The following is an 18,850-nucleotide window of genomic DNA, read 5'->3' on the forward strand; positions in this document are numbered from 1 at the left end:
CTAGGACTGTGGTAGGCTGAATAATGTCCCCTCCCAAAGATATCCATGCCCTAATCCTCAGAACCTGTGAATATGTCATCTTACATGGTAAAAGAGGATTTAGAAATGTGATTGAGTTAAAGATCTTGATATGGGGAAATTATCCTGGATTATCCAGGTGGGCTTAATATAATTATAAGGGCCTTTATAAGAGGAAGGGAGGAAAGTCATAGAAGATATGAAGACAGAAGCAGAGGTCATAGAGAAGATACTCTGCTGCCGGTTTGAAGCTGGAGGAAGGGCCCATAGACCAAGGCATGTGGGTAGTTTCTAGGCTGAAAAAGGCAAGGAAACAGACTCTTCCCGAGAGCCACCAGAAGAAACGCAGCCCCCCAGACCCATTTTAAACCTATGACCTCCAGAACGGTAAGAGAATGAATTTGCGGTACTTTAAGCCACCAAGTTTATGGTAATTTGTTACATTAGGAATAGGAAACTAGTATACATGCTCTGAAATAAAACTTTGGGGCATATAGTGGTTAGGATAGGAGAGGTTTTATTGTAACCAAGCAACTGCTCAATCTCAGTGGCTTAACCTAAAGGTCAGGCTCACTCGCTCTCTCTCGTTCTCTCTCTTTCTCTCTCACACACACACACAGAAACACACACACAGACACACACACAGACACACACTACACACACACACAGACACGCACTGCACACAGACACACACACAGACACACACAGACACACACTACACACACACAGACACACACACTACACAGACAGACACACACACACATACAGACACACACACACTACACACACAGACACACACACAGACACACACAGGCACACACACACTACACACACACAGACACACACCACACAGACACACACACACACTACACACACACAGACACACACACACTACACACACACAGACACACAGACACACACACAGACACACACATTATATGTCTGCTATGAGTTGGAAATGACTCTGCTCCTCATCCTCACTGAGGGACCTACCATCTAGTGATGTCACCCTCTCAACACATGGCTTGAAAGTCGTGGAACTACAATTTGAACCAAATGTTTGACTTGAAGCTATTAGATGCTCAGTATTGACTACGATCCTACAGTTGGAGATCATTAGCCAAAGAAGGAAAAAGAAATGTGGAGACATTAATGTGTGAGTTGTTGTTTCATATTCTACTTGGTAAAACAATGGGTTTACCAATGAATAAAATAACCATCACTAATCCTCCTAACCTCCCCATGAACCAGAAATTTTCCCTTGATGTTAGGTATAAAATCTTTGAATGTCAGCACTCAAAGTGGTAACTGAAGATTCTGATTCAACCTATTGTTTTATAGATGAAGATTCTGAAGACTTGCCCAAAGTCACATAGATTTCCTGCCAAGGCCAAGACTGTCTCTCAAAACAACACTTTTCTTAACATTTTGGGTGGGAGAATTGAAGCAGAGAAAGACATTCCATGTAAATCTTTGTACCATTTTAATAAGATAGATTCAGATAGTATTCCAACATTTCAGTTTTTAAAAACTGAGGTCCATGGAGTTAATGTCCCAAGGGGTACAGCTTAACCTTCAGCCTCTGGAACCCTGCCCAGGCTCCTAACCTGTACCACGCTGCCTCATCTGGGTGGACGCGGCCCCCTCTCCATCAGTGCTGGTAGCGTGGAAAGGCAATAATGGGATTCCTTCTCATCCCTTACCACCCCCAGGTCCACACTGCACTCCTGGGTTGGAGGAGAAAACAGGAAGCATCCCAACAGTGAGTCTGAAAGTTGAATATTCTCTCCTAAATCAGTCTTGTGAAGCTGAAAGTCAATAGAAATCTCTCTTCAGCACTAGTAAAGATATGGGAGATTTATAGCCCGTGAGGCAAAGATGAATGCCTTGCCTGTTGAAGGAGTTAATTGGAAAGCACTCAAAACGGTTACAGATACATTTGGGAACAACTTTTCAGATGAAGGGCGTTTACCAGGTTCTGTTTTTCTGCTGGGAGATTTCTTACTGTTTTTCATTGTGAAGGCATGCTATGAAGAGATGTCTTCTGAAAGAGAGGCTTGAGGAACGGTAAGAATGTTTTGACTATGCCATTTTCCCTGGGGGTAGTATATGGTCAAAACTGCTTTTGGTTTTCCAAGCAGAGACTGAAGCTATTTGTGTCCTTGGGTTTCATGGCATTGGTGTGCTGGGATACCTCCCCCTTTTCAGCTAGCTCTGTACTTTTGACAGCCTGATACCACTATCCTAGAGTTTCTGGGAGAGAAGAACTCTTACAGAACATGTTTTATAAAACTGCAGCTTCTGGGTTTGAATCCCAGTGCCACCACCAACTGGTTGTGTGACCTTCAGCAAACTGTTCAACCTCTCCCGGTCTCTCAAAGGGAGTGCCTACCTCCCTAATGACAGTGCCTATCTTAGAATGGCTGTGAGTTGATACATATCTATCACTCAGATTCATGACTGATGTACAGATGTGCTCACTGTTAGCTGCTATTGTTAATAATGACAATAGCAAAACCATGTAACGCCAAAGAACTTTTGTTTCCTCGTCTGTAAAATGGGGATAATAGTTCTCTCAGGTGATTTGTGAGCTTGAATGAAATAATGCACTTAGTGCAGGGATTGGCACAGAGTGGGTCCTCCATCAATATTGTCTTCCTTCCTTCCTGCAATATAGTTCAACACAATAGTCACTAAGCAAGGCACATGGGTGGGCGCACATGGGCGGAATTAAGAGCACAGAGCTGGTTAGAGCACATCTACTGTTAATTCATTTGTTTCTGAGAATCACAGAGCCAGGCATTAGGGTCCCTTGCCCATGACATGTAGATCAGAATGAGGCAGAACCATCTTAAATTCTTCCTAAGGTCTTACCACCCAGCTTAAAAGGACTAGCAGGTTAGACTAAGAGTGCATGGATATATTTGATGCTAGCTGCTTTTTTTCGATATGTCACCTCAATCCTTTAATCCTTGTTAGTAAGTGAGGAAACTGAGGCCTCCCTGAGGTGAAACATTTGCCTCAGCGCACACAGGCAGGAGCGGCAGAGACTAAATTCAGAAAGCAGTCCTCAGACTCCCAATTCAGTGTCCTTTCCTGGGTACCACAGCTTGGGGAAAAGCTCCAGAGCATGTACTCAGGAAGAGCACTGGGTGAAAAACAAAACACAGGAGACTTTGGGGTGATATTTTTAAGGGTGTGAAGATGGCACTTCTGCTCCTTTAAACGTTTAAATGACAATGCTGCTTTGTTTTTGTATATCAACTTCAAATGGTTAAACACCTTTCCCAAGTATGATTTCCTTCTTACGATTTCCTTTTTCTTTCCTTTTTCTTACCTGAGATCACACACTGATCTCTGAGATGAGCTCTTGGCTGGCTCACAGAAAGTGGAGAGTGCAGGGCTCGGAAAGTGCTTTGAATTCTACTGTCTTCTCTGCTCAAATTTTGGTTGGGGAATTGTAATGATATCAACAATTCTGAATATTTGTATGGAATTTTATTATTTACAACAGTACCTTCAGATACATTATCCTATGTAATCCTCACGGACAAACTATCAAATAGGTATCATTAGACACACAGAGATAAGAACACCGAGTCTCAGAGAAGTTAAGTGCTTCGTTCAAGGCCACATAACAAGTGGTTGGGGTGGCAGACCTAGACTCAAATTCAGGCGTTCTGTTTGAAACATTTCTAAACACCTCTGTCCAATAAACCACTCACTGTGATCGTTCTAAAAAGGAACCAAACCAGGGATCAAGAATAGGGACCCTGAGTCAAATATGTCTGAGTTTGAGTCCTGATTCTGCCTTATCTGTAAAATGGGTAAGATGAAAACAGTAATAAAGAGTTAGGAGTAAAACTTTAACTTTTTCCAGTATTATGATTCAAAACTGTTCATTATTGCTGAAGTATTTATCTGTAACTTGCCTGTATTTAGTATGTCCTAACAAAATATTAGTATTAATTTTAAAAAATCACCCCAAGAGCTTGCTATTTTAGAGTTTCACAGATGAGGAAAGCCAAACCCAAGAGTCAGTGATCAGAAAGGAACACTGACCACTGGCCCTGAGAGCATGTCACTCCATTTCCAAAGCGGGGTACTAATAAATACTTCTCAGATTCCTTCTCTGAAGAGCTAAGCACAGCTGTCTTTTTTTGAGAAGTCAAAACAACAACATGGTACAAAATCCTTCCCAGGTTGATGGAGGAAGGGCACTGCATTGGGTATTCACATAAATTCTCTTAATTTCCTGGTCAGGTCCATGTAAGAGTTTGCTAGGCCTGCCATAAAAACGGTACCCCAGACTGTGTGACTCAAACAACGGTTCTGGAAGTTGGGAGTCCAAGATCAAGGTGTCATCAGGGTTGGTTCCTTCTGAGGGCTATGAGGGAAGGATCTGTTCCAGGCCTTTCTCCCTGGCCTGTAGATGGCCGTCTTCATGTTCACAAGATGTTCTCCTTTTATCTTCATGTTGTCCTCCCTCTGTGTGTATCTCCATGTCCACATCCCTCCTTTTTATGAGGACACCAGTCATATTGGATTAGACCTGCCCTAATGACCTCACTTTAACTTCGTGACCTTTGTAAAGACCCTATTTCCAAACAAGGTCACCTTCTGAGGCAGTGGGGGTTAAGACCTCAACATATGGATTTGCAGGGAGGGGACACAGTTCAACCCATAATGGTCCATTTATTATTACTCCACCGTATTGCTATTTTAGTTTGTAGAATTACCTGCCCTTTGAGCTCATTGAGCTGTCCTAAGCACTTTATATAAAACTCAGTTGACTGCTGAGAGGTAGCTATTATTATCCCATTTACAAATGAGAACTGGGCACAGAGAGATTAGGTAACTTGCTCAAAGCTGAACAGCTAGTAAATCGTGGAGCCAGAAATTGAAACCAGCTGGGCTGCCCCAGAGTCTGTGTTTTTAAGTGCCAGGCTGTGCTGCTTCTGGGATCTCACAGTCCAGACCTGGGGCTGTTCAAAGGGCTGGGGTCTTGCAAGGTGGAGAAAGACCAATTGTGACCCAGGGGCTAGGGAAGGCTTCTCAGGGAGGTGATACCTGAGCTGAGTATTAATGAAATGACAACCAGGATTCTGGAGAGAGGAATGGGCATGGGGTAGAACGGGCTGGAGTACAAGGGGTGCAGGGCCAGGAGGCTGGGGTGGGAGCACCTTGGCCTTGTCAGCCAGGTGAAGGGGCTTGGGCTCTACCTGCACAGGCAACGGGACAACTGAAGGGGATTCAGCAGGGGTGTGACATGAACAGATTAGCCTATTAGAACCACCTATCCAGTGGAGAAATGTAGGTGCATAGTTTGGGGAAGGGAAAGCTTGACTCAATGTCAAGGTAACACTGGGTAAATCCGGGGTGCAAGCTGCTGGTTAAGACCGGACGTCACCCTGCAGCTGTGCAGGGCACTTTCACGGTCAAGGACAAAGCAACACAGTTCAAGAGGCCCCTGCAGCACATTTTCTCCGTAAAGACAGTGGTGAGGTGGCCAGTCTTTAGGAATCGTGAATAATTGGGTGATCTTCCCTTGTCCCCTTCTCAGATATTCTCTTGGAACTCCCAAGAAGCCTCACCCCGACGATCTGATCTGAATCCCCAGGGAACTCCGCTCTCCCAAGAACAAGCTCGTTAACAACAGACCATTTTTACGGCTGCATCCTTCTCAGCAGGCCCATCCCCCTTTTCAGATGTTACCCTGTCTCATGACCTATTTATTAAAGATCAGAGAAAGACAAATATCATATGATACCGCTTATATGTGGAATCTTAAAAAAGGGTACAAATGAACTTATCTACAAAACAGAAATAGAGTTATAGATGTAGAAAACAAACTTATGATTACCAGGGGATAAGGCATGGGGAGGGATAAATTGGGAGACTGGGACTGACATACACACACTACTATATATAAAATAAATAACTAATAAGGACCTACTGCATAGCACAGGGAACTCTACTCAATACCCTGTAATGGCCTATATGGGAAAAGAATCTTTAAAAAAGTGGCTATATGTATAACTGAATCACTTTGCTGTACAGCAGAAACTAACACAATGTTATAAATCGACTATACTTCAATAATTTTTTTTAAAAAATCAGAGTATCAGGAAAAAACCCTGAAATTGTTCTTGAGGGCTTGCTAAGTGGTCTCACAGGCCTGTAGAACCCAGGTTCTAGACTAAGTGCTGTCAAAAATAAGCCACATAAGACCTTGAGAAAGTCCTGCAGTCCCAGGACATCAGAGCAAGAGAAGACTGCAGGGGATGTTTAGTCCCATTGGGGAGGTGCAGCCCCTCAGTGGCTCCCTTGGCCTCCAGGATGAAGTACATCTGCATTCGGGGGCTTTCTGGTCCCTATCTACTTCTTGGGATTCGATTCTAGCTCCTTCCTTCCTGGATTCTCACCCCACCATGTTGCTCAGATCTGCTCCTTTGTCCCTGCTCTGCTTTCCTCCCCTCGTTTCCTCTTTCCCTGATGAAGTGCCACCAAGTTCTCTGACGTGCAAGTCAGATACCAACTCCTCCAATGCGCCCAGGATGGTTGCGCTTTGGGTTAGGCCCCTATTCTCGGTGCTCCTGTTGAAACCTGAGCCTTTCTTCCTTATTCTACTTTTCATTAATACTGCAGTTGTCTGTTTTCTTGACACTCTCCCCTGCAAAACTGAACAATTAGAGGGCATCTATGATAGGCCCCCTCTCAGAAATTCTAAGCAAGGGCCTGATTCAGAGATGTTTGGTGAATTTCTATCAAATAATGCAAGGGGAGAGTGTAGGCATACTCTGCTCGGAGTGTACTCTCAAAATTAACAAGAATATTTAAGAGCATCCACTCTGTATGAGGCCCAGTGGGGAAGGAGTTACAAAGTGTGTGCCCACTTTCCCCCGTGGGTCCCAAGTTTCCCATTTCTAAAATGGGAGTTGTTAGACTGGTTGGTCTTTGAGAAATCTCCCAACTCCTACATTTTATTTTTCAATGGCTGGCTCAAACCACTTGACTATTAAGAGGCAGAAGTAAACATAAATATGGATCTTTCAACTCCAACTCCAATGCTCATTGATCAAAAATTCAAGTACCGGGCTTCCCTGGTGGCGCAGTGATTGAGAGTCCTCCTGCTGATGCAGGGGACGCGGGTTCGTGCCCCGGTCCGGGAGGGTCCCACGTGCCATGGAGCGGCTGGGCCCGTGGGCCATGGCCGCTGGGCCTGTTCGTCCGGAGCCTGTGCTCCGCATCGGGAGAGGCCACAGCGGTGAGAGGCCCGCGTACCGCAAAAAAAAAAAAAATTCAAGTACCATTTTCTAAGCTTACTAGCATTCCCAGCTCAAAAATGCTAGGATTCTCTCTTGCCAAGACTGTGGGGCTACCCAGCTGAGGGAGTGCACTAGTGTAGAACTTCACTCTCAGATTTAGAAAAACAAAAGCTCATCAATCTCTCTTTGGGTAGCTAAACTACATAATAAACTATATTTTTATAGAAACCCCCTGGAGCCTTATGTCTATAGGGGTGAATGATATGTTTTTTTATAACCAAAAAGAATGAAGGATACTTGTACCTACTGATGCAAAACAAACCACCTCAGAACTGAGTGGCCTGAAACAATAACCATTTTTCCATATCTCACAATTTTGTGGCATAGGAATTTGAGCAAGGCTCAGCTGGGTGACTCTTCTTTTCCACAGGGTGTTGATGAAATTGACCCAGTGGTATCTCACTGGTGGATGGGCTGGTCTGCAGAGCCCTGGTTCCTGTCTTGCAGGAATGCTGGAAGGCTAGGTTTAGGTGCTCAACCAGAGCACCTACCTGAGGTGTCTCCAAAGACCTCTTATGTGGAGGCTGAGGGCTACAAGAGTGAGGGTTCTCACAAACCAGATGGAAGCTGCATAGCCCTTTATGTCACAGCCTCTGAAGTCACATAATGTCATATGTGTTGCAGTCTATTGGCTAAAGCAGTCATGATTCTGCCCAGATTCAAGGGAAGGGAACACAAACTCCACTTCTTTATGGAGGAATGTAAGAGGATATGTAGCCAAGTTTGAAAACCACCACGGTAATATATACTAAACACTACTATGTACCCAGTATTTGCTAGGCAATGAAAATTTACTCTCTTAATCATACTTACTGCCTGGGCCTCTACCTTGAACTCTCAACCCAAATATCCAACTGCCTACTCAGCCCCTCAACCTACAACTTACTGTGTCTAACACTGACCCCTGATCTCCTTGCAAACCTGTTCTACCTTAAATTATCTCATTCAACCTCAACTCCATTCTTCCAGGGGCTCAGGCTTCACACCTTGGAGTCATTTTCTTTCACATCTTTTTGGTCCAATCCTTCAGTTAAACCTGTTGAATCTACCTTTAATATATATCTGGAATCTGACCATTTCTAGCCGCCTTTACTGCTAAGATTCTGGATTGAGCCGCCATGTTCTCTTGCTTGAATTAGGGCAAGAGCCTCCTAACTGGTCAGCCAACTTCTAATCCTGCTCTTTCTATCATCGAGTTTTAAACAATAACCAGGTGATCCTTTTAAGAAGTCAGTTGGATCATTCCCTTCTGCCACTCATGACACTCAGGTGCTCTGCATCTCACTCAGAGGAAAACCTGGAATTCCTACAATGGCCTCCGGCACCCTACATGACCTGACCTCTACCTCTGACCACTCTCTCCTTTGATTTCTCTCCACCAGCTATTTTACTGCCCCTTGAACACATCAGACAAGCTTCTGCCCCAGGGCCTTTGCATTTGCTGTTATCCCCCTGCAGAATACTCTTCCCTAAGAGATCCACAGGGCCATCTTCCTCACTTACTTCAAAATTCTGCTCAAATGGCACCTTACATTGATGCCTTTCTTGAAACTATCCCATTTAAAATAGCAGCCTCGGGCTTCCCTGGTGGCGCAGCGGTTGAGAGTCTGCCTGCTAATGCAGGGAACGTGGGTTCGTGCCCCAGTCCGGGAAGATCCCACACGCCGTGGAGTGGCTGGGCCCGTGAGCCATGGCCGCTGAGCCTGTGCGTCCGGAGCCTGTGCTCCACAACAGGAGAGGCCACAACAGCGAGAGGCCCGTGTACCGCAAAAAAATAAAATAAAATAGCAGCCTCTCCTGCTTGGTGTCTCACCATCCTTAAACTCTTCCTTATGCTGTGGTTCTATGCTGAATTCACTGCCATTTGACCCAATATATATATAGTGCGTGTGTGTGTGTGTGTGTTTATCTTCGCCACTAGAATATAAGTTGTATAAAGGCAGGCATTTTTGACTGGGTCACTGCGGCACCTGTAACCCCTGAAACAGGCCTGACAACACAATGCAGGTGCTTAGTAATGCACATTGAATGGATATTTTATTGACTTAAGAAAAAAACCAAATCCTCCTTTTAAAATGAAAAATAACCCATATTTCTCTTTTGATCTTTTTTTTTTTCCCTCTTTCTCTGAGCAGAAAAAGTTGCGTAACCACATCAGCTTATCCCATAACTGCATTATCTTCTCCCATAAAAATGTTATGAGCTAACATGCCCTTTGGTACATTTTTCTCCTCAGTTGCCTAACATTCCACGTGTTTTCTTGTCATCCTTGCTAGGGATACCTGGCTTACAGTTGGCACTCAATATTTGTTATTGACAAATTGCAGCCTGTGCTACTTACTGTGTGATACTGAGCAACAGACAACTTTCCAACTGTTTCTCCTCATAGAGCTGGGCAATTGGCATTGACCTCACTGTGCTGTCATGTAGGTAAACTGAAATAATGGATGCCAGTGCATATCCTGGCACATCAGAGAGGGCAAAATATAAGTCCGTTTCTTTTTCTCACAATCACACTAGATCTATTCAGCCTTCCATTTTTCCATCAAGGAGGAGTTTCTCAGAAGTTGCTAAACCACAGGATAGGGGGAGAGAGAATTCAGAGGAGGGGAGGTGGAAGCCATACCAGCGTGCCTTTGCTCTCTCTTTTCCAAAACTCAGCTAGACTGGAGGGTCAGCCACAGAGAGACACATGTCCGCTGCCCTGGGACAAAGGGGAGCTTCTCCTGATGGGTGACTGCTGAAGTGGGTCCTCCGTCCCAATGTACCTCTGGGAAGGAAGCCTCCTGATTCTCAGGAGAAAACGACTTGACTCCAAATGTATAATAAAGAAGGTATGGAGGTGAAATGCATCCCTGCCCCGCCCCCTTGGAAAGAAACTGACTTATTGAAGTGGGGAAGGGAGGGGGTGGAGAATTAGAGAAGGAAAAAGGAAACTATGGTCAGTCAGGCGGAGAAACTCCAACTAGGCAAACAGCACGTGGCCAGCCAAGGAGAAGGGAAGTCCACCTGCTCTGTGCTGGGCACGTCCCCATAGGTCATGTCTATTTTTTACAAGCAGCTCCAATCATCTCACAAGCGAGTTATCCTAGTAGAAATCCTATTCTACCAGCGAGGAACCAGACGCTTAGGAAGGTGCACTTACTGGCCCCAGGCCACACGGTTTATAAGACGCAGAGCCGGCAGGAAAGTCACAAGCCACAGAAGAGCCCCCCGCGGCCCTGCCCTCTGACCAGGAAGCCCACGAATCTCCGGAGCACCGTCACAGTCCCCAAGGGCAAGCAAACAAAGAGGCCAACATTCACTGACACCCAGGCTGGGGGCGGGGGGTGGGGAGGGGAGGTTGGAAGCCCAGTTCGCAGGGTTAGAGGTAGGGTCCCTCACGCCACCACTCCTGAGAGCCTCTGTGCCCTCAGCCTCCAAGGTGTCACAGGACGGGTACATACCCCTCTTCCGGCCCCCACCCCCCACACACGCCAGGCCAGTGTGAGCTGGGCGGCACTAACACAACTAACACATCCTGTTTATTCCTCTCCATGGGGAGGCGGGGTGCACAGGCAGCCTCTCCCCACGCTTTCTACTGGGAGGAACTGGACCCGGCAAGAAAGGATCCACAGAAAGCCCACAGCTAAACCCGCACGACTTACCCCTTCCATGGCTTTCCTCCGAGGCAGAGTCTGGGAGACAGAGTCTGGATCCTGGGGCCAAGGGTCCGTTTTGCTCCGCCCGCACCGGCCAGGAAGCAATCGCTTCCCCCGGCCGCTACGCACACACCTGAGCCCAGGCTCCCTACCTGCCCAACCTGGGCGGCAGCTCCTCCCTCCGCTGCGGCTGGAGCGCTCTTGCCCGAGGCGGGGCGCGCGCCTGCCTCCGTCCGTCCGCCGAGTTCGCAGGACCGGCACCTGCCGGGGTCGAGAGGGATCTCTCCGACCAAAGATCTGCAGACTCTGGCCTTTCTCGGCAAGCGGCTCTCCCCACTGTTCTCCCCCAGGTTGGGCCGACAGCCACCCTGCAGGGAGTTCACATTGTGCCCGAGGCTCGGGGCAGTAGCTGGGGAACAGGGGCGGCGGGGCTCCAGTTAGGGCAGCAGGCTCAGGCCTGACCATGTAATCTTCCTTAGTAAAAGCCTCGGCCTACCCCGGCCGACCCTGCAGATGGCTACTCACCCTCACAAAAGGACAGGGAAACCGAAGCCCAACGGGGGCAGGTAGTGCCCAAGCTCATAGAAGGATTTCAGGGAGGCCAGAAAGGGAGCTGCTACAATAGGGCATCTGTTTGGGGCCAGGCACTATCTAAGCAAGATACATGATTCTACCCAAATCCTGCAATCGCCCTGGGAAGTGCTATAATCCCATTCAAAAGGGGAGGAATCTGAGGTGCAGAGAGACCCAGTAACCTGCCCCACAGGTAGTAAGTAGAAGGGTCAGGGTTTCAACACGGCTCTGGCTGACTCTAAAGGGATTTTATTTTTCTAGGTTTGTGTGGGTTTGTGTGTGTGTGTGCGCCCTTTCGCTTTTCTTACAGAGCTGGTGCTGGAAACCCAATTCCCAGTTCTTAAGAGCTTACAGCTGTCCTGGAGTTTGGGAGGCCAGCACAGCAGGCAGTCTGTGTGACTTCTTGCTTTGTTAGGGCCAAACTCAAGAAGTGAAAAGCCTCTCCTGCCCTGTCCAGGGCAGAGGAGGGGGAGGGCAGGAGAGGAGAGCCCACCTGCCTGCCCATTTCCTCTAACAGGTGACTCCCATACGGTGCTGATCATCACAGCTGCCAGGGGATATGTTACAAATACAGGCTTCAAGGCCCCAGGGCAGACAGGAACCCACTCTTCTGGTCTAGGGTCTGGGAATCTGGATTTCAATAAGCTTTTTGAGGTCAAGGTGTTTGAATAATAAATGACTCACAGACCTATCTTTTACATCATGAGTCAGCAAACAGGCACACACACACTAAAATTAAAATTTCTCAAAACAATAATCACTCGTGCTGTGTGTGACCACAGTGATATTCTCTATTTTCTTCTGAGCCATGATGCGATATTTAATTAAAAAATCAATGGTCAACACATCCACTCCATTGATTTCATGACTCACAGTTTGATCCATACTGTTGTTATGGGGGCTCAGCCCGCAATCAGATTAGGGGCCCACTCCTCCAAGCTACATGGGGCACAAGCCCAAGGTTCTCTGTAACTTTCCCTCCCGGCCTGGCCTTCACTCAGGTCAAAGGCAAGTATTTCTTGTATACATGTGTACAGGATACAGTGAGGAGTCAAGGGCAGAAGCCCTCATGAGAACTTGAGCCCGCCTCCCAATCCCAGGTGATAACTAGGCTGTCAAATTTCCTTTGCTCGTAATGCAAGGGCTCCCCCTGGTGGCTTCAGACCAGCCTACAAAGGCAGAGAGGGATAGACTAGGTCAGAAGGGCTCTCACCTCCCTGGACCTGCCAGGACTGGCAGCTCTGTGATTTTTGCTTTGGGTCAGGACAAGTTACAGTGGCAGGTCATAGGATGTAGTGGGCACTACTTATTGGTAGCTGTTAGGAGTCTTTTTCAAGTGGGCTTAAGAACCATGACTGTTAGAACCCTGTTATTATGTTATGATCCTCGAGATGCTAAACTCAGTTTTCCCACTAAATGTTGGCCTTGGGAATGTCAACAAACCCCTAGGATGTACGTTTCTCTTGTGTACAACTAGATAAGAGGGCTGGCGGTGTTAGCTTGAGGATTACTGTGCCAGGTGAAAATCTCTACAGTGCTTACTACTTAATGAGCACCAAAAATATTGGTTCCTCTCTTCCTTTATTTTCTCCTTCTCAATTCATGGTGGTTATGTCACTGTCAAAATGCACACGTTGCACTTGGATGTACTAGTGAAGGCGCATTGATTTATTTCCGTATAATGATCCCATTTTGCTCATGAGCTCCCACGCCGTGAGTACGCAGGTCCTTGCATCCAGCTTGATACAAGGAGAACTCACACGGGCTTATGTGGGAGGGTGGAGGCAGGTACAAAGCGCAGACATTGGGGAGGGATGGGTTTTGATCTAAGTTTAGATCTCGCTACACTTTAGGAATAAGTAATTCAACTGAATAAAGAATTGTGAGATCCTCCTCTATCTACAAGGTGCTTTGGTGGCCCACTGTGAGCTTCAGTGATCTGCACTTAATTATGGACCAGGAAGTGACTGAGTGAGGGTGTACTGCCCACTGGGAATGGTCTCCCAGACCTTAGAAATATCACCTTATTTAGTTCTTATTATGATTCTCATTTTCCAGTTGAGGAAACTGAGACACAGTCCAGTTAAAGTCACCAGTCCAGGGCAACATAGTTAACACGTGGGAGAGCAGTCTTTGCAATCCAGGAAGTCCGGCTCCAGAGCCCACACTCACCACCACTCTGGTTGCTTCCATTTAAATCTTAGAGAAATGCAGAATAATAAACTCACAGAATCTGTGAGCTTGAAGGGTTCTTTGAACCCTCCTCTCATTCAGTGAGAAAGCTTAGCAGATACTTCGGCTGAAGTTAGGCTCGATATCTTCTAGACCTCTCTGTCTTTCAAGCCCCTAGCTTCAGTTTGCCCCCGTGGTAATGGGGATAATGGACCACACTCTCCAACAAGGTCCCATCCATTCCTGGGCATACTGAGCCGTAGATATCAGTATTTCCAGCACATTCTTCACGCTTCCAAACCTTACTTTCAGTCTCAGATACTGCTTGTAGACTTTTAGTGTTTCCATTCTTGTCTTTCATTTCTCGGCAAACGTATTGCTACAAATTGCACCATAAGTAATGGCTTGTAGCAGAATACTGTGATGTAGAAAAGGTTTTAAACAATATCCAAAAATGGGAAATCATGTGCATTCACCTCTTTCTAGGGTAAACTTTGAGCACCATTTGTTATATGAGGACAAAGGTGGAGCAAGAAGATTGATTGTCAGAATCAGGGCGGTGCTGCTAGGGCAACATATGATTAATATTAAAATTATTATTGGTTACATTAATCATTTCTGAGGATTTCCAGTGCAAAGCATGATTTATTTATGTATAATTTATATCCTGACTACTTTTGAAACGGAGAGAAGGAAAGAGGAAGGGCACTTAAATGTATTGAGAGTCTATTGTGTGAGAAGCTACACAGTTTGCATATGTTTTCTTCTATTCCTCAGGATGATGGTGAGATAAGAGATGTTAGCCCTGGTTGACAAGTGAAGCACATGAGACTCAGGAAGGTCAAGGCAGATACCCTGGCCTTGCAGAGTCCAAGTCTGACTCTCTGTTTGGATTCTACCCTGACTCCACACATGGCTCCTTCCTCCCTTCCATGCTGCGAGCAGAGGACTTGAAGGATTGGGCAATACAAAGCCAAATAAAGTAGGATGGTTGAACAGGAAGATAAATGCCATATAGAGGACAGGGTGCATGGGAAGGCAGAAGGAATGGATAAACAGTACAGAAGTATGGGATGGTTACTACAAGGTATGCAGTTATCTAAATGGAAATCATTTAAGGATAAAATACCTCAAATTATCTTAGGAGGTATGTGGGTTCAAAAAAAGGGTTTGCTTCCATTCTACTGGTTTGCAAAAACTGTATAAGCCAGCTGGTTTCTCTTTTGCCTGGAAGGAAGCTCACAGCTGAATTTTGTGCTTATCTAAGGTATCAACTTAACACTATATCATAATTTAGTAAGAGCTTTTTTGAAGGATGCTAAACAAACATGACGAAGGCAAGTTGCTTTCCCTTTAACAGCCTTTTACCAAGAATCTAAGCACCTAGTTTATGTCAAGTGTTGTGCTTGGAGCTGAAGACACAGCAGCCCTGTAGGCTCATCTTCCTCCACTATTGCCAGTTACATTATGTATGCATCACTCAGATGAATGATAAAGATGTTTTCTGATCTGCTTATCTTGTAGAGATCAAAGGAATGCCACTCCTCTGCGGGAAGGAGATGGGGCTTGCCAGGAAGTAGGGAACTGTTCCCAGTATCAGCCATTCCCATATCCCATCATCCAGAAAAAGGGGTCCTCAGATGGACAATTCAAGCAGGAATCGCTCTCTCTCTCTCTCTTTGGTCATGTTTCCTTGGGTCTGGACTTCAAGGTACAGGAATACCACATGATTTCAACTTGGAGGCTTGGAGTACTAAGATATAGGAGTGGTACAGGTCAATTGGCATGTGACTCATGAATCATAAGTTGGGTAGCTGATTTTATATATATTTGAAAGCTCTATCAAAGGATAAGAATTAGATTTGCTTTCCTTGCAAGGAGTTAGGGAGGCATAACTTCTCTCCTCCACTCACGTACACATCCCCCTCTCTTTCTAGCCACTCTCCTTCAAATGCCATGCTTATGTTTTGTGGACTTAAGACACCTGTGTAGCATTTCTGGATAGGAGGGGTCAAATGGCCCCTGACCTGTGGCTGTGGGACAGGAGTGTGGCAGGCAGGTGGTCCTATGGAAGACTCAGTTGAAGATGCATAAAATCCATTTTAAAAAAGCAAATTAGCAACTGTAGCTTACTCTCTGTTTATTTTTTAAAATTTGTATTGGAGTATAGTTGCTTTACAATGCTGTGTTAGTTTCTACTGTACAGCAAAGTGAATCAGCTATACGTATACATATATCCCCTACTTTTTGGATTTCCTTCCCATTTAGGTCACCGCAGAGCACTAAGTAGTGTTCCCTGTGCTATACAGTAGGTTCTCATTAGTTACCTATTTTATACATAGTATCAATAGCGTATATATGTCAATTCCAATCTAGAGACTGTCATACAGTAAGTCAGAAAGAGGAAAAAAAATATTGTGTATTAACGCATATATGTGGAATCTGAAAAAATTGGTACAGATTATCTTATTTACAAAGCAGAAATAGAGACACAGATGTAGAGAAAAAACGTACGGATACCAATAGGGGGTGGGTGGGATGAATTGGGAGATTGGGATTGACATATATACTCTCTGTTAAATTCCTCATATATCATCCCCCAATCTTTGGTAAAATCTAATATTGTTATATATTTAACTTCAGCTCTGGCATAGTGAAAAAGGAAGCATCTTTGGTCCACATTTGGGATGGAATGTTAAATAAAGGGAGAGCAGTGTCCACTGAGGTCAGCATGGGTGCAGTACTGATTAATGAGGGACTCGGTGCTGGTGAGCCTGGAGGACAGGGGATGGAAGACTCAGGGTTCTGAGATACAACTACCTCTTCTCAGTTGTTGCGGGCCATGGAGGTTATTTTATTAAGGGAGGTAAGATGAGCAGAGAAAATGCTTTGTATTCACCAAATCCCAATTCCTTCTCCTTTTCTTGGGTATGTGAGAAGGCTATATTTCCCAACCTCCCTTGCAATTAGATTTAGGTGTGTGACTAGGTTCTCATCAACGGGATATGGGAAGAATTAGTGAATGTTACTTGAAGGATTTGCCTGCTCAATTGTTCACTTTCTCTCTTCTCCTTTTGCAGCAATCTCAGAAGCCATGTGCTGAAGATGGTGGATCACAAAACAGAAAGAGCCTGGATCCCAAAGTCCCTTCTTCTAAGAGAGCTACTAAGGAGATCTGTCCAACAGTCATCAGATTATGATATAAATAAATCTTTGCTATATAAAGCTATTAAAATTCGGGGGTTATTTGTTACTGCAGCATAATCTATCTTATTCTGACTAGTGAAATGTATTAATGAGCTGGTAGGAAAAGCAGAGGAAATAGGAAGAGTTGGGTCAGGGAATAAGGAAACTAATCCTTGGGTGGGTTCAGCCAACTTCTTGGGGATTGAATTGAAGACCAGATATCTATGCTTAAATGATATTATCTGGGCTGCAGGGAATAACAACAGACATCCTTTATTTATTGAGTGCTTGTGTTGTATCAGGCACAGTGGTCATTACTTTACATATATCAAATTGCCTTATATACATTAAATACATATACCATTCAATCTTCTCATTAATCTTAGGAGGTAGATGTCATTACTCCTATTTTATGGATGAAGACAGTGAGGCACAAAGAGACTGAGAGTTTTTCCCTTAGGTACAAAGCCTATAAGAGGCAGAAGTGGGTTCAAACTCATCTGTTCGATTGGGGTCAAGTGCTATTAATCACAATGCTATAGGTTGTAGCCAAGCTGAAGCTCACAGGGGTGGCATCATTGTGATTTTAGGGGAGGGATGGTATTAATTAGTTAGAGGATTATTGGCAGCATCTGGGGGATAGATTTCAACATCTAGGGAAGGAAGCTGCAGCATCTAGAAAAGTTATTAGGGCATCAGGCAAGCAGACTAGGGTTTAAGGACTCACAGAGAAAAAAGAGTAAAAACCAAGAATAGAGCCAAATGTTTCATCAGTGGAACAAGGTACATACAGCAAAGGCTGGGTGACAGCTGAGGCACAATGGCACACTGGTGACAGAAAATTCATCCCAGAGAACAATGGACACCAGACCAGAGTAGCAAGATTAGCACCAGCCCTCCCCTGCTGGTGTGGACTCCCTCTACCATCTTCCTACTTGGTTAGGAGGTGCTCAGGGTCTAAGCCCTGGTGGTCAAAGGCCTCTAGACCTGCTCAGTGTATAGCTGGGACAGGAGGGGAGATGGATTAGAGGGGATTCTGGCTCTGAGGCACCCACTTGTGAACAGATCAACCAAAGCCACACAATTAGTGTTCTGTTAGAAATATGGCGAAAGCAAATACACTGGGTACTTGGTTTTTGACCAATTCTGGCTCAGCCACTTACGAGCTTTCCTTCAGCCAAGTGACCTGTGTCTTTGACCCTCAGCTGCCCAATCTGTAAAAGGGGTCTAACAAACTCAACCCCTCAGATGGTTCTTAGTATGAAATGGTAAAAGGTAATATAAAGAATCACATGCAGTAGTTGACACCTAGTAGGCACTTGGTGAAGGCTGGATCCCTCCCCTCTTCTCTCTCCATAGAAGGGAGTTATCTATCTCTGCCCAGGGGGTGGAGAAAGGCTTCAGAGAGGAAACAAGGCTTGATCTTAGTGCTAGAGTAGTCAAGGAGAGGACAGTCCAGGGGGAGAAAGTGGCCTGTGCAAAGCCCTACCTTTAACAATCAAGCCTCCCAAACAGGCCCTTTAGGGGGAAAAAAGTTTTTAAAAGCTTGGTCTCTGCTTTCAGGAGTTGCTGCTCCAGACCCTTTGTCATCCTAAAAGCAGCCCTGTGATGGCACATTCTTTTCTGCTCTAATGCTAGTTTCTTGCTCACTAGCTACGTCATCAGAGTGGCCAGCAGCTCAGGTCCCATAGTACCAAGAGGTGGTGCAACAGCTTTCAGGGAGGTGGGTTGCAGCCAGGCCCCACCTCCACCCCAAGCCCTGTGTGAAAGACCTCAGTCGAGTCTGAATGAGGCTGTTGGACGGGACAGGCCATTCGGCCCCTGTTCAGGTTGCAAGATGAGAGCCTTTTGTCGTTGCAATGAAGGGCTTCCTGGGAAGAGGGGTGGCATGTGTCAAAGAGATCTTGTTTCCCGCTCTTTCCCAGAGCAGAG

At 45.6% G+C, this 18,850-nt stretch overlaps 1 protein-coding gene across 1 annotated transcript in view; it reads right to left on the bottom strand.

The window, feature by feature from the left end:
* Positions 1-18,850, bottom strand: part of FYB2 (FYN binding protein 2) — a gene marked incomplete at both ends in the record, with an annotated part of 168,557 nt that overhangs the window by 126,501 nt on the left and 23,206 nt on the right. Inside the window, 2 exon segments of the mRNA XM_079720915.1 lie at positions 10,994-11,034; positions 11,037-11,396. Of these exon segments, the coding sequence (XP_079577041.1) occupies positions 10,994-11,034; positions 11,037-11,396 (401 nt within the window).

The sequence above is a fragment of the Hyperoodon ampullatus genome (genome assembly GCF_949752795.1).
Source record: "Hyperoodon ampullatus genome assembly, chromosome: 2".
In the NCBI taxonomy this organism is placed as follows: Eukaryota; Metazoa; Chordata; class Mammalia; order Artiodactyla; family Ziphiidae; genus Hyperoodon; species Hyperoodon ampullatus.